Here is a 25,164-nt window from a genome sequence, read left to right as displayed (position 1 = left end):
CCTGAGTCCACCTTGAGAAAAATGCCTGCGAGAGAACTTAGGACTGTGGAAGCAATCAATAATTTCCATTGAAACCCATTTTAAAGAGGCAACGCAGAATACAGCCCTAAATAACACAAGTAACAGACTGGATGTCAGGACTACACGCTACACTCCTAGTCCAGAAAATTATTTGCTGCACAAGTCAGGCAAGTCACTGACAAACTCTGCATGCTTGACTCTAGCTGTCTATTTATGTAACCCGCAGGGGCCTCATCAATGCATAATTTACCTTTAAAAAGAGCCGGGAGGACCACAGGCAAAATACATTGTAACATTTAAAACCACCAGCAACAGAGACTTCCTAAATGTTGAAAATTATTTTCTTGTTACAATTGAGAAAAGCTATTTTCCTCTTAGAGCTCCAGCAGTGCCCCTGTGGCAGCTGGGGGCTCCAGCAGGAACCTTTTTCCCTTCTTCTCAGCTCGAAAAATGTGATTGAAATCATGCTTACAGAGTCAGGCCTAAGGAAGTAAGAAATATGACAGGTAGGGAGAAAGAAGAGGATTCTTAAAGAACTGGTTTCTTATATTCTCAGCTCACAAATTTACATCAATTCTGGCCATGACAGAACTTGCTTTGTATCCACCGTTTGCTTGGAATTACAGAAAACTCTGGGGGAAAAAAATTGTAAAGATTTACCCTTCTGCATCAGGATCTAAAATGACAGCCAGTTCTGTTAACACAAGCCCGGCCAAGTAATGCTGTTGGCGGAAAGGCACAGACAATTCAAACATATTTGCAATCTTCTGGTCTTGGACATTTGTGGAGAACCCAGAACTCTGAAAAAAATCAAGTTTCAGAAGTTGCATCATGAGGCCCCTTGGAACAGAGTCAAAGGTTATGAAATACACTAGAAACAGTTTTCAGAATGAAAGACAATCTCACATAAACTACCTTTTTGCTTTTTTGTTTGGATCTAGGCACATCTACTTACGTTACATTCAAGCTCACTAACTCTTCCATTAATTCTGTTTGTTGTTATTGCCTTCCCACCCACAGGGCAGGCCCTAGGGAAGTTAAGCCAAATAACCTTTAAAAGTGGGTTAATTGAACTTTTAACTCAGGTATGGATGCTCTTATTCAGGCTAAAGAGGGCTTTAATTTGATTTAGTTTACATAATTTTGCAACTAATTAATCCACTTGAATAACACGCTTGCTAATTCAAATTACTTTTTCTGAGCAGGCTAGGACTAAGCTACAGTGTGCTAGAAAGACCCTTGTTTTCTAAGAAAAGGGTAACGCTGGACAGAGCATTTTCTTTAATGGCTCATTTATGGTCACATGTTTGTCCAATATAGGAGGGGACTAGGTCCCTAAGGACAGTGTGTGGTCACTATGAGGATAGGGATATGGGCATTCTTTTTTCAACAATAAAAGATCAAAAGAAGTCAAAACCTATGTGGCAGGAAAAAACAATTTCTAAATAAACACTTTCAAAAAACATTAGCAAGCAGAGACTGAAAATATGGGCGGTTCAACTGCCTCATATGATTTAAGTCTCAGAACAAAGCTCAGCTTGCATTTCCTCAAAGGATCTTTGTCACACTGTACCTGAGAAGTTGCTGAAGACACAGAGGGTGATGGAGATGCAGGTGGTGTGAGCAAGCTGCAGGGTAAATTCAAGGTGACATAGTGTTCATGGCTGCAGATGATGCGAAGGAAGTCCAGCCTCAAAGATGCCAGGTTACTTGGATTTGTTAAGGAATACAGCTTTGAAGACACCTGGCAAGTTTAGCCCATAAAATTGCAGTTAGCACCAAAAGAGAGTATAAATGTAGCACGAGCCCCCCGTCCCACCACTGGTCCCAAAAAACACTTCCGAAGCAAGAACTGAAGAGCTTGAATCATTAAATGGTCGCACCCACATCACTTCTTTGTGCTACAGATTAAACTTCTGATGTGCAGGAGCCATACACATCCCAGCCAACAGGAAATGTATCAATACAAAATGTACAGAACAGCCATATTTATATAACAAATAAAGAACTATGTACTTCACACATGATACCCACATCCTTTTGATTTCGGTAGGGAGTTATGAGAAGTGGGACCACACAAGTGTGATGCATTAACAGGTCAAAGATGCAGGTTGGCTAATACACAGCAGGCAACAAAGCTCAACTGCTATTGCTGTTCTTGCCCCTTACATAAAATGTTTTAGACTGCAGCAAAAATGAGTCTAAGCCTAAGCTCCTGATACCTTGTCATCTCCTTTGTACAGAGTGTCAGCACGGATGTTTGTAGTCAAATGAAACTTTGTGGTTTGAGGTGATTTCCCTGCCACAACATTGCGAGTAAGCTTCCCAATGCATAACACAGGAACCCTCCTTATGGGGGAGGAGACCCTGCATTCTCAGAAGGATGGAAGGGGAGTTTGGTGATCAATACGATCATGCAGGGTCAATGTGTCCTTGAGAGACCTGCTGACAAACTGTAATAGTCTGAGCTCCCTCACAAAACCTCCTACTAATTTTTTATTCGATTACTCTGAACGTGGTGAGCAGAGGGAATAATTCTTCCTTCCTGCTGCATGTCCATTCACTCAAGGGAGTTACTGCTAATTCGCATATAAGACTGTAATCAGAGAGGCGTAAACTCTAAATCACCACTGAGAATGCCTAGCTGCTCTAAAAAGACCTGAATAGCAGAATTCTGTGTCCATACTTTACTGTCTCTCCAAAGAAAGTTAAAGTAACAGGCTATGCTACGGTTCACAGTTAAGTCATAATATTTATCTGCATTCACCTGTTTGTAGCAGGTCTTAATAAGAGCAAAAACAAATCCTCTGTCCATGATAGACAACAGGTCATTGAGGAAAAATGCAAGACTGGTGTTGAGCCTTTCGACCATTTCTGTATCCTAGAGAGAAGGAAGAGAAAAACAGGAGAGAAAAATGAAGAAGAGCACACTGTAAGTTTTCAAACAATTCCTGATCTAGGCACCAGCAAACAACATGCAGGAGGTCTGGTGCCTGAGCTCTGACCGGGTTCAGTTTAATTGTTCGCCATTACCTTCTGAAACCGAGAGACTATATCACCGGCAATTGTGCTGACCAAAGCAGTTACATCATCCATGAAACGCTCAGGAAAACGATTCTTTCTTGGCGCATCCAGTTTGTCAGCAAAATACAAATGATGCACCATGCTCTTCACCTATAGGAATATAAATTACAACAAAGTCACTTGCAGTTGTTGCCGTTTGTGTTTTAAACTACGAACCGTAAGACAATAAGCAAGGTGTTTCCAGTTTGCTCACCATCAGCTCGAAGAAGAACCAGGCCTGCTGTAGGGCTGCCTCCCGCACGCTCCCGCTGCACACAACCCACTGTAAGGCCAGCTCTTCGTGAAAAAGCTACACAGATTCAAATCCAGAGTTAGCCCGAGCCTCAAGATCAGCTCACAAAACATTCCACATGAGAAATGGTAGCACGGGCCATGGAAAGTATGGCAAACAATGAGGTTAAGCAAAATAAATAACTGAGAACATGACAGCAGTGGTGGCATCCCTTAAAGAAATCCCCAACTAACAATGAAGGATGATATTATGATATGTGATGTGAGAAACATTTCACAGCATCTTGCTCCAAAATTGAATTTCAAGTGTCAAAAGAATTTTCCACCCCCACCCCACCCCCCCAAAAAAAAAGTTTGGTGCTCAAATTAGTTTAGTTTAAAAGTCTACCTTTCTGCCTGGTCTGATTTTTGCAGGAAAAAGGAGTAAAAAGTGGACATATAAAGCGATTTGTACAAAGATGTATATTTACTGTGATAAAGGACTTAAAACAGTAAGAAAGAAACATGGGGCTAAGAAACAGCTTTTTGATTTCTTTTCTTGAGAGGACCAACCCACAGACTGGACGTTGTCAGTGTTCACATCTTCATTACACAAAAAGTCAGGCATTTTGTCTTTCTGACATTGTTTAGTAGGATCTCGTCTCCTCTAAAGGAGTGCACTTTCAAAGTAACTCCCATTCACTTTCTGGAGTCACTTTGGATTAACACCTATATAACTAACTGAGTTCAGCACACATCTGTAATGCTAGCCATCTAACACATTATAATTTTGCACATAAGAATGTACCATTTATGTGCCTAGACAGTGCTATCCATATTTTTTGAAAGCCAGTTTCCAAACACTATGGACATTAAATCAGACAAGCTACTCCTGATCATTTTATTCTTCCCAATTCAACTCTGTCGGAATACTTCATATTCACTACAGCCTGGATATTCAGAGGTGCAACAGCAGTTCCTAATGACCTCGGAAAAAATCAGGCTATAAATAAAAGAATAGTTTGCATCATGTTTTCAGAATGACTTGACCTCCCTGCCCCAGAATATCAATTGTCTTCACTGAAATCTACCTTTTTAGTTGGTAATCGTCCTGTTAATGTTTGTAAGAAACTTGACGTCTCAGTGTGCGAAGACATACGATTACAACTTCGATCCGTAGCCTACGGAGTGGAGATGAATGAATGATGACAGGACATTAAAGTTTGCTGTGGATGGGTTTTGCAGCTCAAGGACAATGTACGTTTACAAAAATACTGTTCCAACTGTAGTCTTTTACTGTCTTTACACCTTTTTATGCATTCTCAAACTCTTACTCATTTACAGTTTTGGTTTAAACAAAATGACAGTACTTTTTATTGTTTTAAGACATACAGGCTATTTAAATAACTGCATGTTCTTATGCACAAAGACACTTAATGCTGCAAAGCATGAAACTTTTTCATCATTGTATTTTATCAACATGCATACATCAAGGAGGTAATACTTGTAATTTCAGTCCATACCTCTCAATCTACCAGACACCAAGCATGTGGGGATGTAACCCACAGCGATGCTGCTACTGGCACAGGGAATGAGAAAATTACTAAAGTTCTGTTTTTGATAGAAATAATTTGCCATGAGTGCATGTGAACTCAAGACTAAATATTTCTGGAAGACTGATAAACTTGAAAGGAGGTACAGTTGAGAGGTACGTTCAAGGCAACCATGCAGTGGAAAGCAGCAGGCAATAGGGGCTAAATAACTCTGACTGAAGCTGCTATAAAGTTTTCATACTTTGCAACACAGAACAGATATAATTTGCCCTAGCAAGTCACTGGCTCCAGCACTCAAATTTACATGTTTTAAGAGAATTTTACATGTGGTAATCAATTTTGGTTCAACAATATTCCACTCAAACAGTCATGAAGGATTACTTGATGATGAATATTAAATGCTTGATGAAAATGGCAAAATGGTTCACAACATCAAAAGAAATGGCAAACATGGACAAAACTATGAAGCTGTGATTAATGTTCCCACTTAGAAATGTGCTCCACCTGAAGCTGAAACTAGTGTTAGAGAGAGAGAGAAAAGAAAAGAAAAGCAGTCACAGCATTTACATTTCACAGACCAGCAACCACTGAAATGAAAGAAGGGGACACGTTCACACATTTTGAGGTTTTTCATGCAGTGTGGTGAGGTGGTGGGGGAGAAGATGCTAATTTATAAAATAAAACTCACAAAGTTTTCAAGGAATAAATAAATAATAAAAAAAAAACAAACCACCAAAATTGGAGTATACACTGAAAGGAAGATATTCTACAGGGAAACATCAGGGAAAACAAAGCCAGAAAAACCTCTACCGAAGACACCACCTGTGTTGACTCAGCACTTGGGCTGGGGTTGGATCCCCATGGGGCTGCTTTTGGACCACCAGTGTTTACCCAGGAATTGGAGCGGTCTAAACCCTGGGCATGTAATAGAAAGCAGTTGGGAAAGGAAAGAAATATTACATGTTGCATGCCATACAGTAGTCAAAGTTTAGTCCTGAAAAGCAATCAAACCGGGTACACTGCAAACACATCATCAGTTAGCACTGTTAAAGCAGCCTGAATTCTCAGGTGTCTGTTGAGACATTTTAGTCCAGAGGATTATTTTATATCACGCACATACACCACATTAATACTGTCGACAGCTCTGGTCCAACCTGTCCTATCTGTAATGCTTGACATTCAAAACCTATCCTCTTCCTGAAAAATCCCACTCCTTTGATCAGTTTAAACCCATCCACTTCAGTAGATGGAGCCAGCATAGATTTACAGTGTGACAGAGGAAAATTGGCGCACAGATGTGTAAACCACAAAGGATGCTCTCTGAGGTTTCCAGCACTTTTTGGGTAGACTGCTTGTTAGCCCACAGTTTATAAGCTCTACACCTCTTATAGAAATGCTGAGAAACCTTGAAGAGACTGACTGTCAGCTCTCACAGGGTTTCCTACTCATGGAATGAAAGTTCAGCACTGCTGGCAGAGTAACCCTGTGAACAGGATTTCATATGGACACTCGGGTATTTTCTCTGGGCAGCGCGGCTAAGAGAAGAAAGAGCACATACCTTTTCTGGACCAACCTGCTCTGCCAAGCAAAATATTTGAAAAATCATCCTGCTTTTTAAAAGCTCAATCTAGTTTGCACTCCAAATTCTACTCCTGCAACGGATCATATGGGCAAAATTTCTGTGAATTCCTCCTCCTTTCTCTCTCTCTCTCTCTCTCTCTCCCCCCCCCGCCTTCTCCTCTCAAGACACTCAGAAAGAAGAAAAGGAAAAATTTAAACTTGTGTTTGTCACCCAGGCTGCTCCCAAGTCAGGAACATTCAGTGGGATGCCATGGACTTTCCTGGATCCCAGGAACCAGCTCTAATGGAGGCAGTTTTGCAAAGCCACAACTGAATAGCAGTTCCTTATAAATTCAACACATTGGTTTCAACCCTCATCTGAGCAAGAGCTTTCTTCCTGGTTTTCATGCCAACCTAGGGCTTTTTCCCAAGACATGAAGCAAAGGTGCAGCCCACTTCATCACAGCAATTATCATCAGCTGCAAAGTCCACCAAGCCTAACAATCTATTTCTCTCAGCAAAGAAAAATCCACCTCCAGGTTGAACCCAGCATCAGAGCTGTAGCCTGGGATTCAAACCATTAATCCACTGAGCTATCCTCTATGCAGAGTACAGCAATGCTGTAATTTTGCTTAAGATGTCCAATAAAAAAAAAATACTGAACACATAAGGAGAGTGTTTTAATCTCAATTACTTTTTAGAAGAAATGAATCAAAGCTCTCTGCCATGCTCCGACCCATAAACACGCTTTATTTTGCTCACAGTGAATTAAAGTCAAAAGGACTTTGCGGAATGCTGAACTAAGCTCATGTTTTGTAAAATCTGGTCTAATTTTGAAAATGCCTTTATCACACTTACATTTCTGCTCACAGGCTTTCTAATCATGCCACTCTGGTTCTGAGGATAAAGTTAAACATATACTGAGTTTGTAGAAGCAGAAGTCATTCTGTAAAAATCTGACAAGGGAAAGATTCTTCCCTCTTTGGAAAATAAAAGAGTACAAGAGCTTCTTATTGCTTGGCAAAGTCACTCAAAAGTTCACAAAACTGCTACTAAATTCTGTTCTATCTCTGCGGTTCAACCTGCAGCTGGATCTGTGCAGGACCATAACACACATTTGTGAAAATCCACTGTTGGAGCAATGAAACTCCACAATCTTTTCTGTTTTTTTCCCCAGCACACCTCCAACATTTCAGGAACACTTAAAGCATAAAAATCTCACCATAGGTCTTTTTAGACGCTTAATAAATTTGCTTTAGTAGGGAATAAAATTTACATGGCCTCAAATCACAAATGAAGGCATAGTAAGTGACAGAGCTAAAACCTCCTCTCTTTTGAAAATAAACAGAAATCTTCCAAATCCTGTAAAGGGGATGACTATTTGAATTTTCAAAATTAAGTAAGAAGCTGATAAAGGGGAGACTTAAAGTATATTTACCAAACCTATAAATATCATAGAATCCTAGGATGGTTTGGGTTGGAAGGGACCTTAAAGATCATTTGGTTCCAACCCCCCTGCCATGGGCAGGGACACCTTCCACTAGACCAGGTTGCTCAAAGCCCCATCCAACCTGGCCTTGTAATGTCTTGCATTACAATAAAAAAACAATATAGGACTGGACTAAGAAGACTTCCATCAAACAACAAAATGCTATTTGTTTTTTTTTAAAGCAGAAAGCCTCCCACAACAGATTCTAATTTGAAATGCAGGTTCCCTATTTAGGCATATGCGCTTAAGCCATTACTTGGAAAAACAGAATAGGAATTTTTGCACCCTTCTACTTATTTCAACATCTCAATAAGTAACTTATTTTTGTCTATTGATATTAATATGCAGAAATAATTATATTCAGCCAAAAGTCTGTATAGTCAAACTGAGCTTAATTTCCAATGCTCAGACTACCCTAAAAGAAAACTTTTCCCTCAACAATTATTCACAGAACAGGTTTTTCTTTAAAGCCTGGAGTACATCTCTAGAAGAAAGCCTCTCTTCATTTTGTATCATGACATTATTCACTAAGCCAGCACGTGTTAAACTTCTGATAGCCTGTGTAAATTCCGTATGCCCATTAGTGCCTATGGCATTTCACAAAAGGTCAGGGTTGTTTAATTAGCAAGATACTGAAGTGGTCTTTAAAATATTTTAAGACTTCTAAGTGCAAACTTTGATGTGAGAAATAATGATTTGCCTACCCACACTTCTTCAGCCTCTTATTTGGTCAGCAAATTATGTTGTTGTTCATTTAAAATTGGTAATCTCTTTCTGAAACTATGTTTTTCTTGCTCTTATAAAACCCAGGACCAACCAGTGTCAAGCCTGCCTGGTCAGGCTGGTGGCTTTAACAAACTTGCTCACTGATCTTCCAAAGGATCGAACATAACAGCTCTCTGAAAAGGCTCAGGAATTCATCTGTGCTGGAAGACTGAAGGGTCACAGGCAGGGAAGCATCTCATCTTGGTGTAAGTGATCACAGTTTGAAGATTAAAAAAAGAGAACCCCAACCAAGCTAAGGTGCCCCTCTCAGGGAAGGGAATTACCAACACAGCAGATTTGCCCTGGCTCATCCCACCTATTTCAGGCACAAAACTGAAGTGCTCAAATTGGGACTGTAGCAGTCCAATGTGCCTGCAATTCACCAGAGAGGTACAGGCCCTTCTGCAGGAGATGCGTGTACCGAGCCCTTAAGGACCAAAGTACGACCATGCAAGATGCTCTGCACTAACGTGCCCGCACCAGAAAGTCACTTTTCGGTGCGAGGAGTCAGTGTGGGTGCAGAGTTAGCACACCACAAATTCACACTGCAGCTCAGCTGGCCTGACTATGGCTCACTCACTAACTAACCATCTGAAATCCTCTCTGGCCCCTGCAGGGACTAGGAATATTCCTGCTGTGTGCAACGTACCTTCTCTGGACATAAGTAGTAGAGAAAGCATCTGAACAGCCATTAGCGCTGAATGCAGAGGAGAAGAGAGAGTTTTGGTTTGAGAGGTAAGAGTTGGATCACAGGGTGGCAAGTTAGGGGATGCAAGGTTTGGGGAGACATAACAGAGCTGGTCAGAGGATATGGCTGCTGGCCATGTGAAAAGTGAGGTAGTAAAATCATTCTTGTCCTACTAGTCTTCGGGAGACAAGTCCAGAAGGACTCTCGCACCTAGCCACCACACTTGTGGAAGTAAAACTGCCAGGATGGTCTCCAAGAAGTCAGAGAGAACAGCAACTGTTTTCAAGGAGTGGAGTTTCAGTAGTGTTATCAGCAATTGCCAGAAGTCTGAGAAGGGGCCATTAGTAAGGACATCTTTTCATAGGAAAAAAAAAAAAAAAATCACAAAAACTTCCCTGTTATTTCTTTAAAGATTAAATAAAAGATGCTGAAGTTCCTGTAAGACCCTCAGCAGTGCATGTGTACCTTACTGCCAATGATCGAGCGAACTTCATCGTCCGGCGAGGTGGGGGTCCCAGATATATCTGGGTTGCTGTTACTGAGGCTCCGTGAGCGGTTCAAGTTAAGGCTTGCTGGTCGGACAGCAGACCGAGCCATGGTGGCATAATGCACCGATCCCCCTAAGCCACCAGGACCTACGGTGGTGTACAAAAGAACATCCAGTTAGACCATCAGTCAGAGCTTTGTTGCCATGCAGCTTTACACCAGTCTGATGCAGCAAACCCTTTGGATAACCAGTAGGTCTGGCCCATAAGGAAATCTTCTCTGTGCCTTCCCCTGCCTGGTTCTCCAAGGCAAGCAGCAGGGAGAAAGGGATGGGATTAAAAAGCTATTTTATCCACTGATTTGTGGGAAGCAGGAAGCTCCCTGTGGATGTAGGCAGCCAGCGTGAGGTATGTCTTTAGCTAGAGGGATATTTGCCAGACTTCAGAATCAAAAACCACCAAAGAACTGGGCACAAATTTAAGTACACAACCTTCCCAACACCTCTCCAAGGTTTTCCGCTCCATGCAAGAAGCAAGTGCTGTGCACAACAGTCCTTCCAAAGCCTAGTTTTCTGTGGCTGTCATTCACACCATCTCTTCCCCCATGCAGATACATCCCTTGTTGTCAGCAGGGGTGGAATTAATTTGTTTCCCTCCTGTACCCAGACACGTGTTTTCAAGAATTTCACACTCCTTTGCCAGCGTATCAAGTTTTTCTGGAACTGGATGAAAGTCTGAAAGTACTAGTGAAGGAGACTGGGAAGCAGGACAGGCCAAGAGCATACCACATCTGTCTACTTGCCACAGAAAACAAAACCAAAAAAACCCCAAAACCCCAAACTAGTATTTTGCCATATTTAAGCCTCATGGTCTTTCAGCAGTGACACTTATTTAAGATCATCAGATAGTTAAAACTCTGACACGGCTAACTGTAATTAAACTAATCTTGTACACGGGTACATTGGATCATAAGAGAAAGTTAGTAACAGGGCTTGGCAGGGAACCAGCCATGCAGTTGGAGCTCAAGAGCACCTGCCAGCAAGCAATTTCTGCTTGCTTTTAACAAACCGTGACTTGAAATAAAATGAAAAAAGAGCTACCTGGTGATGGTGAATTGGGATAGGTATTCGGTAGGCGAAAAACATAATAAATATAGGAAGCAAGAAGGCTGTTTCTGCCATGCTGGTCCTGGTTTCCATCCAAGTTCTTGTGAAGTCTGTTTATGATTGATGCCATCGCTTCAAAAGACGCTTGGCCCAGGTTAACTGAAAGTAATAAGTGAGGAGTTTGTTTTAGACTGCAGCAGTACCCATGAGCAAGTCCTAAATGTGCATTTCATCCACCTTCTAAAGGATAAATGGTAAAGCTTGTTAAGAGTATAGCAAGCATTTCTCATGAAAAACTGAACCTGGTATTTGAACTACATCTAATAAACAGCTTGACAGGAAGACAGGTGTTGCAGTGATAAGCTTCCACTTTTATTAATAAACAAATTTAATGAATTTAGGCCTGATTTCTGGAATCAGCCCAACTTTGGTCATCAATGGCAATGGTAATAAGATCAAGTCCTTGTTTAATTGATGGATAATATCCTTTGGATATTTATCATATTTTGCTCAGTTAATTATTTCCTCCATTTAAGCCTTAGCCAAAATATAAACTATATCAAAAAGAACAATTCCATTCTGTTTTGGAAAAAAATCTGATCTAAAAATTAGTGCAGAAATCTACAGAGGGACCAAGGTAGATATTTTAAACAAATTAGGGATGAAGTAGATGGCAGCTGGAGACTGTACATCTTAGTTTTTTAAAAACTAGACACTAATGTTCTCAATGCTCTATACAGACAAACTAAACCAATACAGAACACTTAAAGACCTTTAAAACAAAAAATAAAAATTCAAGCAAAATTCTTCCCCAGAAAGATAACCTTTCTGAAATAAACAATTGCTATTTTTAAAGCAGTGTTAGATACCTATATTCCATCATGTACAAACTCAAGTTTCCTATGAAAAATCCCAACTGCTATTTTAAATACTAACGATCTAATCCTGACTTCCACTTGAGATTTTTTTCTACTGCCAGAGCATACTCATAACAGAGAGCAAAAGGAGGCATTATTCATGCTGACAGTATCTGATCCACAATAGCTAGACGAATATACAGCATCTGTATGTTCTTATCTTACCTACTTCAAGATTTTCCAAGGTGACTAGTAAGGTTGAAATTCTTAGTTTTTGAATGTCAGTATGGAGACACCTTAACAGGCTCCAGTACTAAGAAAATGCTGAGCATCCAACTCATGAAAGTCAGGCCCCTTTCTGGTGTCTCAATGTGGACACCAAATTACTAGTCATTCTTGCAAACCTTTGTATTAAATATTGCTTCTGTGTATATCACCACTGATCTGGAAGCCAGCATGTTTTATTTTGAAGATACATGGTATATTAGTGGCACTAAAATAAGGCATAAAAATGGACTTTTTCATTTCTACATAAATATGGTAGAATTGGAACTGTCAAACTTGCAGCTATGTAATTCTCTATAAAACTTAAATAGAATACCTATTTGGCCTGCAATGACAGGAGGTCTTACTACCAGAAGAATCAGTTTGTCAAGCAGGAGATGAAGAAATCGCACTACCGGCTCCAGTTGAGAGGAATTTAAAGCTGAAATGCTGCTCTTCAGTTCATTTTCCAAGTTGTTTTCCATAATTCTCATGTCTCCTATTCGCACAGGGAACATGTGCTCATCCAGAGCATGGACAAGTGCAAAGAACTTGTCAAGATAAGGGTCCTACACACAAGGAAAAAACAAAAAAAACCAAAACAAACAAACAAAAAAAATCAGCAAGAAGCTCCAAAAGTAACTCCACTTTCTATGGATTTGTACCTCATGGATGGATTCTCTCCCTCATTCTTCTATCTGACCATTTAAATCTCACAAAATTAGCAGAAACTCAACATCTTTGAGAGCTATGCCCATATGTCTAATTCAACTGAAATCAGCCAATGTTCAGAAGTTGTCAGGGCAAAACTAGAGGACCCACAGACTGTGTATTCTTAGAAAAACAGACAAAAATGCACTAAAATCATGTTACTATTTACAACACAAATAAAATACACAAAAAACATCAAATGACATACTGGGAATTAACAAAACAAAAGTTGAAATGATTAGTCAAAATTATTTTCATCTTTCTTTTCAGATCAAAGAAAGACAGATGAAAAATACATGGAGAAATAAAAGAAGCAGAGGGGAAAAACAACAAAATGTCATATGCCTGGACTGTATGTTAGATCTGTTGTATTAAACACAACAGTCTGAGGTCTGAAAACACTGCTGGCCATTCACTCCCTGTGAATAAAGGCCAAACTACTCATTTTTAAGCAGAAATTCTCAGATATACTCACAGCAGAATGTGGAATAACAGGTCTGCTGGCTCAGAACTGAAAATGAGATTGTAATTCACTGCAAGTAATTATTATACTCTTCACAGTATCAACTCTAACAGTGTTTCAACTGTCAAAAGACTATCAAACTCTTTTTATTACAATGACTACTCTCAACATTTACCTGAGTGTGGAGGGATGATACAGCAACAACCTCTACGTTGAAAACCCCTTTGTGGTTATCCACCCACTTCATTCCAGGGAGTGGAACCTGCAGGTTAACAGAAAGATGAGTGAGGATGTGACAGAAAGCAGAGCTAAGGTACTTCTAATTAAAATTGCCATTTCTTTTCATTTTATTGTCAGATCACAAACATGTGCCCACACACAAACATACACACACCTATCTAAACTTAACAGTATTTAAGGAATAAATAACCTAAGAGTTAAAAATACACATGCACACACAATCACACATGTATACGTACACATACATTCTTTGACTTTTTAACAGAAGTATTCTCCTGCTGATTTTCAGCACAAAGAACAACTCACCTCTGGAGAAAGCACTGAATAAGCCTGTGGTGGTTTTTCCAATGAAACAGGAAGGCAGAACTGACCAGTCTTTAACCGTCCATTTTGAAGCATCGGTATCCACTTCAAGGAGAAGGAATTAACAAAAGAAAAAACAAAACCACACACTTCTTAAGGCTTTCTTGAACTTTGCAGCCTTGACTGTCAAATTAGCAAATTCTACAATGGAGTATGAGTTGACAGTGATGCTAAACAAATTGCAAACAATTGCATTATGAATATATCCTGTGCTGAAAAACATAGAGACTGAAAGACACTCACGGTGTATCCGACTGGAGTCTCCAGGGGAGTGTTTTGTTTTTGTTGGCAACTGACATGGTAGAAAGTAAAAAGCAGGTGGTGGTGATCGGTTAAAGTGGCTGGAAGCTTAATCTTGATTTCCTCATGAAAATCAGGCGATCTGTGCAGAGACCAGACCCTCAACTGAGTCATCGATACTAACAGTGTGGTTTACTATCTTATGCTCAAGACCAAATCCTTTGAGTTGAAGTATCTGGAGGGAAGGCAGTATACGGACTATCCCAAGGGATTAAAGCTTCCCTTTCTGATCACCAAGGACTGGAAAAACTTCCAATATGCATTTACAGTCCACAAAAAATGAAAGTGGCAGCCCCCTCCTCACACAGGCACTCTGAACTGCTCCCCACGAGTAATGAACTCGTCTCAAGGTGGAGACTGCCACAATCCCCAACCTGCAGGACAGGATTCTCACCCCACTATATCTCTCCCCAGTACAGCTACAAAGGCAATCAACATGTTAAGGCCAGATTCAACACTCCTTCAAAATTATTTTCAAGACCAAATACTTCCAATTTGTAACTAAAGTCTAAAAGGCTCCAGCAAAATAACAAAGCACATGCGAACATGAGTTTATAACATAAATCCTCATGACTACTAACTTGACGCTCATACTTACAGCATCTGCCAAGTAGGGCTACGTGCTCAGGATCAGAGCCCCTGACACAATGCTGATTTGTACCAGAGCAAACAAAGACTCCGGCTCCTAGTCATGGCAAAACTCTTAACGACAGTATCAACTGACACTGCAGTTGTTGTGAGTGTTAACCAAGATAGTCATTGTTAAATAATTAACACTGAGACAAAGTCACGGGTGAGTTACTCCACTTTCACACTGGTAAATTTCCTTTGGGTGGAATCATACTATCCCAATGGGGTCACGCCCTTTCACAAGCTGTCATGTGTTTTACCTGTTGTGATATACTACAGCTGTGTATGCTTCTTTGGAAAATTCAGGACAGCTAGATTTGCCAAAGATGACCTGCAAAAAAGAAGAAAACCACAGAAATCCCCCTGTAAAACTGTGCCAAGAATTTGTTCCATAATCCCACAGAGACATTTACAGCTCCATGCACAAGTCTCTGTAGCTGTGTACAGTCACATCTCCTTGTTACGTGCCCCTTCACTTATATGCAATGTTTTACTTAGTCACTGAAAGAGTTCGCAATTTTAATAATCCCAGTTACACATGCACACAGATATGGCTGAAGAACTGATGAATGTAACCACCCCTACGCAGATCTTCACCAAGTGCTGATCACTTCTGGCCCTGAACACAAGTATAACTATCACCTTTAATTTTTTTGGCATGGAAGCAGAGATGCTATTCCAAACACAAGGGTGTCCACTGCAAACATCTCAGGTTAAAATACTAGCTACTACATTGTTACTTTGCAAACTCTGTACAAATGTACTCTTTGTTCTGAAATATTGTAATTTTCTATTCCTCTGAACTTGTTATTTTGAAATGTATTTCGGTGAGCTTTTCTTTAATGCAGGGATTTTACAACTGCAATGTGTGCTCTGCCTTATTGGCATGCAGCATTCACATGGAGCACAAAGTACTTTCCTCACCGGCATAGCATTGCTTGGGTCCTCTCCATACATGAACTGGACTTTTACAGTGATATTCCTGGCAGATCCTTGGCGGTTGGCAAAGTTAAGGCTCTGGGGATAGACATAAAGAAGATTCCTGCAAGAGACAAAGGCATCAAGTGAGCATCTCCGTGTGAGAATGAGAGGGTTCACACCTTCATTAATGGTATTATTTAAACCTCTATGGAAACACTCAGAGAGTTAAAGTGAAGGGTTTGACATTTTCCATTAGTCAGATGGTCTTCTCTTCACCACAAGTGCACACCCATACAAGCAATTTGATAATGACCCTTTATTTTAGGCATCAAAAATCATAATTTTTTAAACTGCCATCATATTTTGAAATAGTTCCTGTTTATAAGGGTACTTGAAAAATACATCTAAAAACTTACCAGTGATTCTACAATCTAAGAAGTTCAAGTGGAAAGAAAACATATGAATAGAAAAGCACTGAGAAGTGTTTATTCTTCCAACAGAGTGACTCATTCCTGTTAAACACCTTCCTTGCTGTGACTTGTCCTTTTTTTGTTTGGTTGTTTCTTTTTTAAAAATCTCCTTATATCATCATGACTTCAGGTTACACCTCTCCTCTGAAAACAGATTAAACTAAATGGATATCTGTAGCTTCAGCAGATATGCAATCCTTGCAATGACTCAGATGGAATGGTGTCTCCAATTCCACACCTGAATTCCACACTTTGGGAAGGATGGAGATCAATTAAAACTCAAATCTGAGAAGCAAGAACAGGCAGGAACTCTGGAAAACAGCCGGGATGGCTGGACTGATCCAGGAGCGTTTAGTTTTGAGGGAACAGCTGGGGCCACAGGTAATGACAACACTCCACAGGTCTCTAAAGAACTGCTGCAAAGACTGAAGTAATAAAGTGATCATCACATCCACAGGGAATATGACAGGACGTAATGAGCTGAAATTGCAGCACAGAGATTTACGTTGGATACGAGGGAAAACGTTCTGACTGTAAGGCTAGCTAAACGGTAGAACAAATTGCCTGGGGAGGGTGTGAAATCTCCATTTTCTGGTAGCTTTTGAGGTGAGGCAGACACCTGTCCAGAAAGGTTTATAGACAATCTCAACCTTCACTGGGGGTGGAAGGGCACATTTTGGAGGCCCCTTCCAGCTCCATTTCTCCAAGTCTATGATTACTTTAAACACAACAGTGATGAGATGCAAAATTCTGCAGTATTTTCCATCCTCTTAGCCCTGCTGAGTCCCTGCCAATGAAGCGCAAGTTGGATTCACACACAGTTAGCAAAACTGCCCACTACAAGCCCCCACCTGCCCTATCAGCCAGTAATTTATACCTACAGAAACTCCCTTCCATGTTCTTTTAAAGACAAAAAAGACAACAACCCCCAAACCATCCCACTCAACAGACTCAATTATTCAAAGGAAATATACCTTCTTTTGCCCCCAAACAAGTAAAAGTGCATGAATTATTACACGTCTTTAAAAAGTCAGCCTGGAAATCCCTTATCCATCTCCCACACAGCCCTGCCCACCAGACCAGCACCATTCCCCCTTGGACACCCTGGCTCCTACAGCTCCAAGAAGAAGAACCGAGCGGGATGCTCACCACAGTCTACCCGGCAGCCTGATGGTTAGGTGAGAGGTTCATGTTCCTGCCTTGCACCTCCGAGGGATAAAAGGCTGGCACGCTGCATTTTGCCCAAATGCCGAAGAAACTAATTCTGTAACAAGCTCTGACTTGTAAGGCAAAAAGAAAAAGAAGCTCCCTTCCCCCTCTGGGAACTATTCAGTGAATCTGAACACAATTTGTAAGTAACTTCCAACTGTTCCTCGTCCCAGAGAGACAAGAGACAACAGATGGGCACAGAAAACTGAAGTGAGGAGCACAGCAGGACAACATTTTAAGCATAATAAAGCAGCCGCTACAGAGTGCTGGCAGCAGTAGACTCTTTGATTGTCAGGAGGGCAGTAATTCGGGTGCTCAGTGAAGGCACCTGGTGCCTTTTTAGATGCCATGGGTATCCAAAACACCTGGGCTAGCAGTGGGTCACTCTCCTGGAGGAGCAGCAGCTGGAAAGATGGGCTGAAATTGCACTAGATGTCAACATTTTGGCCAACGAATCCCACCCAAGGACTTGGTTCTGATGGCAACTCCATTTGTTCCCTGATACCCATGGGTATTCCCATCCATACAGACACGGGCTAATGCTGGTCCTAAGGAATTCTCTAAGTGTCTCTGAAGAAGAAGATACCTCCTCCAGGTTAGCACCTATAGAGCAGTCCAGCTGTATAGCTCCAGGAGCCTATATGGGGCAGCAATATGAAGCCAGGCTCTTTTTCACCTCTGCAGGCAGAGAAATATGCTCAGCTGGCATGTGGGAATTTCTTCCCTTTCAAGTCCTTCATGGTGAATTAAGTTTTTGAATCCCATCCCCATTGGTCACTTTGGCTAATCAGCACTCTCTTACTATTTCAGAGGAGGCCTGTGCCGTTTTTGTGACTCCACTAAATTACTTTGTTCTGGCATGAATACATTTGCTCCTTGATGTTCTTTTTAAAATGAAAACGGATATGAAAATTTACTCTAAAATGTACATTGCTCATAAAACTTTTATTAAGTATTATTAGTGCTTAAGAGAAGGATTTAATGTATTTGTGAAGCCAGGCTACAGTATCCCTATATTAAAAGCAGTCCTATGCTTGGGACTGATTTATGCTGAACAGCAGAGATGAGCCTAAACCAAGCTTGCAGTTCTCCTACCACCTCCTCTGCTAGGGCTTGGCCTGCTGGGACCAAAGGAGACATTTCACCAGCTAGATGCCACTCCAGAAAGAGGGTGCTAGAGACCGACAAGCAGACATTACCGCCGACATTACACGTCGGGCAGGGCTTTAGCTACATTCGTAACAACCAGCACTGGAGGAAATGTACAGGTTGTTCCTCCCTCCATCGCCTTCCAAGCCCCTGTCGTGTGAAAGACTGAGAGGGTAACTATTCTGCATTTTGTTAGCAAGAAGCTCATGTTGCTTCGGGGAGTTCAGATGCACAGATCCCACTGTAAGACAAGCGGGAGTTGGATGCTTGCTCCTGTTCAGACAGCTTCTCCCCGGGGGATTTCCTATTACAGGCATCATCCTTTTGTGGAAAACTTACGTATAGAGAGGGGAAAAAATTCCGCCGCTCGCACGTCAGAATGTGACCTCAAATGAAAACTCCTATTTTACCTTACCCTGCATAGGTAAAAGCTGTAGATCCTCCTGTCTGCCAAAAGCAGTTACAGGAGCCATGGAAAGAGATTCACAGCTGAAAAACCAATAGGAAAGTCATAAATCTCTTGAAGGAACCGATGCCCCTGGCCTAATAGCCACCCTCGGTGGCTGACTTCTCAGTTTCTCCTCTGTTACCTTCTTTCCTTCAATTCAATACATCTCAAGTTCTCACCTTGTTATTTGTGTGCACAAATACCTGGGCTCAGTAGGCTTTGCAAGACACCAGAGGCGTAGCCGCTATCCTTGGTAAAAAGGGAAACAAGTCTTCCGTGCAAAGTCATGGTAGAAGCTGCCTCACTGCACGGGTGAGAAGACAGGCATCAAAGTTGCTGGGCTTTTAAAGGCAAAATAAGTGCCATGGCACTGAATGTAGTTTTCAGAAATCAGGAGAGGACAGCCCCAGCCCTGTATTACACACAAGCAGTGGGAAGCAAGAGGAGAGAGCAACTTTCTGGTGGGCCAGACATCATGGGGAGGTGTCATATCACAGCAATCAATTCTTTATAGAAGGGATAAAGGGAGGAGAAGGGGTTGACCACAAAAATAACACTGCAATGCCAACAACCATGCTAGGCAGACACTGATTAAACAAAAGGACCACTAGTCCTTATGCTTCCAGGTAACAGCTACTTCTTGATGATACTATTCACAGATTTCTATCAGTAAAAGTTCCAGCCAGAAGCTCTAAACCCAAGGACTTGTGCCTGGAGCTTTTATTAAAATGCTATGCAAAATGTATGCAAAGCTTATACTATTATCTCAAACAGATCTCAAAAGTACTTTTACTTCCATAAAATGAATTGCTAAAGTGCAAAGGCTTCCCAAGCCATGGAAATAATGGCACCAGGCACTCCTCTAAATATTTAGATAATGTGATTGCAGCCATTTTGCAAAATCCTTCATAAAGGTATTAAAACATTAAAAGCTGATCCTAACTCTTAGAGGGAATGTCTAACTATTATGAAAATTTCTCTTTTCAGTAAAACCCAGAGACCTTTTTCTTTGCTTTATTCCTACTATAAAAATCATTTAAAGCCCATTTAATCAGGGTGACCCAGGTGCATGAAAGATCTTCAGGATCATGTTTGTTATATACATCTTCTCTTGGCTGGGCTAACAGCTCTCAGAGGCAGGATTCCCCCTTAGGGTTTCTACAGCCCCTGAATCTTATGGCTGAATCATTACCAGAAGGTTTTCTTCCCTCTGTTTTCCTGTGTCCTGCTTTGGTTATGGACTCTGTGACTGTTGTGACATCTAAGGGTGGTATTTTGTAGTGAGCTTATCACCGCGTCCTGGTTTCAGCTGGGATAGAGTTAATTTTCTTTCTAGTAGCTGGTATAGTGTTAAGTTTTGGGTTCAGTATGAGAAGAATGTTGATAACACACTGATGTTTTCAGTTGTTGCTAAGTAGTGTTTAGGCTACATCAAGGATTTTTCAATTTCTCATGCCCGGCCAGCAAGAAGGCTGAAGGGCCACAAGAAGTTGGAGGGGACACAGCCAGGACAGCTGACCCCAACTGGCCAAAGGGATATTCCATACCATGTGATGTCATGCCCAGTATATAAACTGGGGGGTGTGGGGCTGAGGGGGGGGATCGCTGCTTGGGAACTAACTGGGCATCAATCAGCGAGTGGTGAGCAATTGCACCGTGCATCGCTTGTTTTGTATATTCCAGTCCTATTATTATTATTTCATTACTGTTGTTGTTATTATTATTGCCATTTTATTATTGTTATTATTATCATTATTAGTTTCTTCCTTTCTGTTCTATTAAACTGTTCTTATCTCAACCCATGAGTTTTACTTCCCCCCCGCCCCGATTCTCGCCCCATCCCATGGGGATAGGGTGGGGGAAAGTGAGTGAGCGGCTGTGTGGTGCTTAGTTGCCGGCTGGGATTAAACCATGATGCACTGCCTGACTTTACTGGCACTGGCATTAATATGGAAACGTGCTTGGCAGCTACTTATGCTTTTTTAATATTTGACATAAGAGCATTTTGGCTGCCTTTTCCCCTTGGAAAACAAACCTTTCTGAAGGGTAGTGTCATGTCTGAGCAGCGACCCGGCACAAGCAAGCTCCTGTAGTTTGCTGAGTTACCACGCGTCGGCTGAACCGCGACGACTGCGGCACAGGAACAGGCAGCGTACAGTGACACGCAGGAGCTTCTCAAGCTGTAGAAACCTGGTAAAATGTCTGATCCCCAGTTGCTTGGTCATTGCTATTTCTTGAGTAACTTCCTATATTTTTCTGAAGACTAAGCCAAGCATAAAGATTTTGGGGGGTGATGGGGTTAGGAAAAATTCAAAACTGTTTAAAACAAAACAGAAAGACCTCTTGAAAGAAATAGCTAAAACAACAGAAAATGATTCATTTGAAATTCTGTAAAACCAAAGCCACTCAAGTACTCTGAAGTGGATTGCAGAAAGTCTATACTTTTTTTTTTTTTTTTTTTTTTAATTTTGCAACCAGTTGTTCAATTTTGCAGCCCAAAATCCCTGTGTCAGTTGCTAGAGGCTGGATTTTGTTCCCTATTACAGAGCAGTGTCAGGCCCAGATAAAAACCATACCTAAACTTCATCTACACAAGAGAAACTCCAATGAGCTTCCCCTACAGAAAATACAAATCCTTCAAAGCATACGCTTATCTTACTTTTTTAAACACTGGAAGTGTTTAATAGGGTTATCAGGTGTTATGTATCTCGGTCTACCATTCAAAGCAAAAACTATCAAACCTTTCAGTTAAAGTGTTAAGAACCCTAACAATGTCCTACAAAGGTATAACACAAGCACCGTCCAGATCCTCCACTTGCTTTTTTTTTTTTTTTTTAACTCATTTGAACAGCTCTTCATACATTTCCATTGATATTACCAAACGAGAAAATGCTGCAGGAATGATGACTCAATGCAAACCCTCCAGGATAATCACTGTCCCATGAATAACCCTAATTGTTCTTTTTCTAACAGATTTTTAGTAGGGTTGAGTAAATACTGATTTGAGGAGTTTCTTCAGAAACTAATCTGAAAAAAACTTGCCAATTTTAATAGGGCATGATAGCGTTCTACTGAGAAGCTTCTCATAGACTAGAATCTCATGGACATCCCTTGTGAAAGCAATCAACTTTGTCAAAGCTAGATCTCTGGAATAAAGCCCTATGCCATGCAGATCAGAGAATTAATAATGATAAACACTCATTATCACAATAAAATTAAGAATTAATATAATGATTAGCTTTTGAGCCCTACTTATAGACTTTTACATGTGGAGTTAAAATAAAGTGCCAATAAAAAGGCAGAAGCAAAAAGATTAAACCATGTTTCATTTTAGCAAAAGTCCCTGTTCAATTCTGTGTCTGTAGACTGAGCTTCCCAACTGCATGACTAGAATATTTTTACTTTGCTTCGCCTGACGACACACCTACCCAGCCCAACAGCAATACCCCTGAGAAGCCCCTGATTTAGGAATACAGCAGACTCCCCACTGGCCAAAGCCAATGTAATATTTATCCATTGAATAAGCAGCACCAACCGTAATAAACCTGAATCTAAACTCCCAGCACAGAGTGACACATATAAGTATGTGTATAACTTTCAACCTGTAAGAAGCTCCAGCGCAGTCACTGGTGGTTTTGCATTGTGGACTGCTGTATCTCTAAGCATCAGAAAAAAACCAAAGGCACAGTCTTAACTCCCTCTCATTTCTCTGCACAAAACCACCTTGCTCCCACTGCTCACCTAGAGAGTGGCATGAGCTCTGTGACACAGCAAGAAGTCTTAGCACTTCGCTCACCTCTTGGCTGCTTGTTTAGATCCTGAATGTGCTCAACCAGTCAGTCACCAATGACTGACTTGTGTTATTTTAGAAATGAAGGCGCCATCGTGTCTTCACCAAGGCACCACATATTCAGTACAAAATAAATGATCAGCAAGTGAATGGAGGTACAGGAGCAATAATGAACAGCCCATAACCAAATTCCTCACTTGCCTATAGCCTTCCAGGCTCAAATGAGTAATTAAGCAAATAACTATTCTCCACCACGTGTTACATCTGCCAACAGGGAGCAGATACAGCTCAGTCTCAGCTGGCCAGGCTCAGCTAACTGTGGCTTTACAAGAGTCGTCAACAGAGAACCAGACAGGCATTTAGTTGGTAAAAGTCATTCTTTCTGCATCTTATGCGTGCACATTTCCGACCTGATTTAATGCAAGCTGCAGAGAATTGAACAGAACTAGGTGAGCATTGTGGTATCTGCACGGACCTGCACATATCTCAGGCCTCCTCGTAGCTCTGCAGTCTGTCCTGAAAGGCAAAAGGACTGTCCAGCTAAAGTAGCTGACAAGCTGCTTAACAACAAGCTGCAATTCAAATGAAGCAAAGGCTGCTCTGATCCTTGGCAGCACTACACACCAGGACGCAGAGCTGTCCTTGCCCTCCCGTTCCCCGACTCTTTACACAGTGCAGCCAGAGCTGCGATCTCAGGCCAGAATCCTCAAAACTCTCAGTGTTCAGGGATTTTTAAATCATTACTTCGTTGCTTTGCTTAAGGGTTTTAAAATTATGCTTGAGAGACAATTCCTGATTGGTCACAGCCTTTACAATGCTGTGAATTCACAAACAAACATCTGAAATAGAGCACAAAAAAGAAAATCTTACTTAACCCTTTGCCTTCACAGGTTTGTTCCCTATGAGACAATTCTCGGTACTTGGTCTCAGCAGTGTACGAGGATGAGGACATTCAAGACCCTCCGCCGCAGTGGGACACCTTGCAAGATGAGAAATTACTGGGTTCCTTTTTCATGGGACAGAACTGCACCTTTGGGTTGTGAAAATGCAGTGCTGCTTCCTGGTGTAGAATAGTGATTACTATTTGTATTTAAGGATAATTCCTACCTCTGCTTCCACTCTATGCCAGCAGATTCTCTTTGAATGAATCCCCATTCTTCCCAGTGCTGGACCTGATGATCTACATGCTCCTGCTGTTTTTCTATACTTTGTGTAGATACTCCAGTAAGTCTGATCCAAATTGTACTGGTACAAAATGTTCTCCACCAGTTAACTGGAGATTTAAAATACTTCCACATTATTTAATTATGGGCAGAGAGGCTATCTACATATTATCAATCCTTCATCACACAGGAAGTTCAATGTATAACAACTTCATTTCTAAAATAATTTTTCTGTTGATGTTTCATATCATATGTGCATATGTGCATGAACAACAACAAAAAGTCCAGGGGAAGAATTACTAAACATACAAGAATCTAGCAAAAACCTGAAAACTCTCCAAAGTACAGACTATATTATGCATGGATTGATTTTGATTTCTTGGATTGCTCTGAGTGATTCCAGAAAGAAAAATACCTTTCATTCATACTACAATACCACTCGAAAAACATACATGCTTCCATGCAGAGACCTACTGCAGAACAGGACATTTATTTCAGAGTACTTGTAGACTTGCTTTATGTAGTGTGAATCTTAAACAGTAAGAAGAATGGTAAGGTGAGAAATGTAAGCGAGGTATTATTTATCTCACCCACCTCTGGAAAGCAGCTCTTAAAAAATAAGTTTTATATGGTGTAAATTACTGCACAAACCTTAACATAGTAGAATCACATCCAGGCAATCTCTGGACCTAATTCCCTCTTTCTCACTTAATCTGAAGTAGATGACAAGTAAATCCACTGCAGCACAATGAGTTACATCAGAAAATGGTACAAGATGAGAATCAAGTTGTGTGAATCATCTGGGAATATTTTGCCCTTCCATAGCTTATCAAGGAGCTGCACAACCTGAAATACAGCATCCAGTGCTCTTAAGTATGGTAAACCCTTTTACACTCCTGAGGCAATAAAAGGAATCATACAACACAAACAAGAAGTAATTTAGGCCCTTATCAAGATTTTGACCCCAAATTAATCTATTAAAAAGCATTGTGTGAAAAACACTATGTCATCAATAACATTTTATAACAGAAGGTATGGCAGATGGAAAAGTTCAGAACCAGTTTAATCAGCAACATGCCCGTCTCTCAGTTTTATCTTCCCAGATATCAACCTGCATTCAAGAGGGGTTACATTCGTTCAAATACACAGTTTAATGATCAACTTGTCAGTCTGCCTCTTCTAAAATGAAGAGGAGTATAAATAGATCAAATTCTTCAATCCAGAA

General features: G+C 40.9%; 1 protein-coding gene across 2 annotated transcripts in view; it reads right to left on the bottom strand.

Annotated features, from left to right (window-relative positions):
* DOCK7 (dedicator of cytokinesis 7) overlaps positions 1–25,164 on the bottom strand; it is a 99,925-nt gene that overhangs the window by 31,120 nt on the left and 43,641 nt on the right. For both annotated transcript variants that reach the window (XM_010582299.1, XM_010582300.1), the window contains exons 14-27: positions 15,714–15,831; positions 15,050–15,120; positions 14,103–14,241; positions 13,803–13,904; positions 13,432–13,518; positions 12,420–12,651; positions 10,956–11,120; positions 9,836–10,005; positions 4,407–4,496; positions 3,299–3,394; positions 3,055–3,195; positions 2,789–2,902; positions 1,595–1,765; positions 682–821 (exon numbers count right to left, since the gene is read on the bottom strand). In XM_010582299.1, the coding sequence (XP_010580601.1) occupies positions 682–821; positions 1,595–1,765; positions 2,789–2,902; positions 3,055–3,195; positions 3,299–3,394; positions 4,407–4,496; positions 9,836–10,005; positions 10,956–11,120; positions 12,420–12,651; positions 13,432–13,518; positions 13,803–13,904; positions 14,103–14,241; positions 15,050–15,120; positions 15,714–15,831 (1,836 nt within the window). The remainder of the gene's footprint in view (positions 1–681; positions 822–1,594; positions 1,766–2,788; positions 2,903–3,054; positions 3,196–3,298; positions 3,395–4,406; positions 4,497–9,835; positions 10,006–10,955; positions 11,121–12,419; positions 12,652–13,431; positions 13,519–13,802; positions 13,905–14,102; positions 14,242–15,049; positions 15,121–15,713; positions 15,832–25,164) is intronic.

This window comes from Haliaeetus leucocephalus, unplaced genomic scaffold (assembly GCF_000737465.1).
Source record: "Haliaeetus leucocephalus isolate CR32 unplaced genomic scaffold, Haliaeetus_leucocephalus-4.0 Scaffold848, whole genome shotgun sequence".
In the NCBI taxonomy this organism is placed as follows: Eukaryota; Metazoa; Chordata; class Aves; order Accipitriformes; family Accipitridae; genus Haliaeetus; species Haliaeetus leucocephalus.
This window is presented reverse-complemented; position numbering and strand designations above follow the sequence as displayed.